General features: G+C 56.5%; 1 protein-coding gene across 1 annotated transcript; it reads right to left on the reverse strand.

The window, feature by feature from the left end:
* Positions 1–7: 7 nt before the first annotated feature.
* LOC109508988 (rho GTPase-activating protein 42-like) lies at positions 8–730 on the reverse strand. Its single transcript, XM_019858931.1, has 4 exons — positions 600–730; positions 422–522; positions 194–303; positions 8–122 (listed from the first exon to the last, which is right to left on the reverse strand). The coding sequence occupies exons 1-4, from the start codon at positions 682–684 to the stop codon at positions 32–34; spliced, it is 387 nt and encodes a 128-aa protein (XP_019714490.1). The 5' UTR covers positions 685–730; the 3' UTR covers positions 8–31.
* Between the last annotated feature and the right edge of the window lie 6 nt (positions 731–736).

Here is a 736-nt window from a genome sequence, read left to right on the forward strand (position 1 = left end):
ACAGAAGGAGAACCGGCACACAAGGTGAAACTCAAAGTCGTACGGGTTCTTTTCCATCCATGGCCTCCATCCACAGTCGCCTGTTGGCCTCCGAGAGCGCTTGCAGAGTGATGACGCCGTGTCTGCGCCAAGGGCAAAAGGCGAATTGAAGCCGAGACGTGGCGGCAATATCAACCTGTCTTGCTTCCGTTACCTCTCCACCACTTCAATGTCAAAGCAGAAGCGCTTGTCGATGGAGTCCGTCTTCCTTCGCACGCATGAGCGCAGCCTGAACATCTCCGGCACTCCGTTCGGCACGCCGTTCTGCAAACGTCAATCGGCTACCGTCATCCCATCATCATCACCGGCGCCAGGTGCGATCGCAATTAACACAAAGAGGAGAAATAAACACAGGAATCCCGTCATCAAAATGGCGGCTCACCTGTCTGCCGGCCGGCCGGGCCTCGGTGTTGCTCATGGTGAACATCTTGGAGCTCTTCTCGTACGTACAGTAGTATCTGGTCCACACGCTGCCCAGCGGCCCTGAAAGAACACGCCGGTTCACAGCGCGGATGCCATTTTGTCTGCGAAGGTTGTGCGCAGCGTCTGATCTGGCTCACGTTTCTCCTGTATGTACAGGTAGCCCTCCATGGTGAAGGAGCCGGGGGCTTTGAAGTCCTCCTCGGCCGAGCGGATCCTCTTCATCAGCCGCTCCACTTCGGCCCGCGTGCTTTCAAAATTGTTTCGGGCCTAAAAG

This window comes from Hippocampus comes, unplaced genomic scaffold (assembly GCF_001891065.2).
Source record: "Hippocampus comes isolate QL1 unplaced genomic scaffold, H_comes_QL1_v1.1 C16715900, whole genome shotgun sequence".
Taxonomy (NCBI): Eukaryota; Metazoa; Chordata; class Actinopteri; order Syngnathiformes; family Syngnathidae; genus Hippocampus; species Hippocampus comes.

Excerpts from the sequence above, each read along its gene's own strand:
- LOC109508988 (XM_019858931.1), bottom strand. The coding sequence starts at position 684 with ATGAAGAGGATCCGCTCGGCCGAGGAGGACTTCAAAGCCCCCGGCTCC. Across the intron at positions 523-599 it reads CCTGTACATACAGGAGAAAC|GGCCGCTGGGCAGCGTGTGG; the intron begins GTGAGCCAGATC and ends GTGTTCTTTCAG. Across the intron at positions 304-421 it reads CCCGGCCGGCCGGCAGACAG|AACGGCGTGCCGAACGGAGT; the intron begins GTGAGCCGCCAT and ends TGACGTTTGCAG.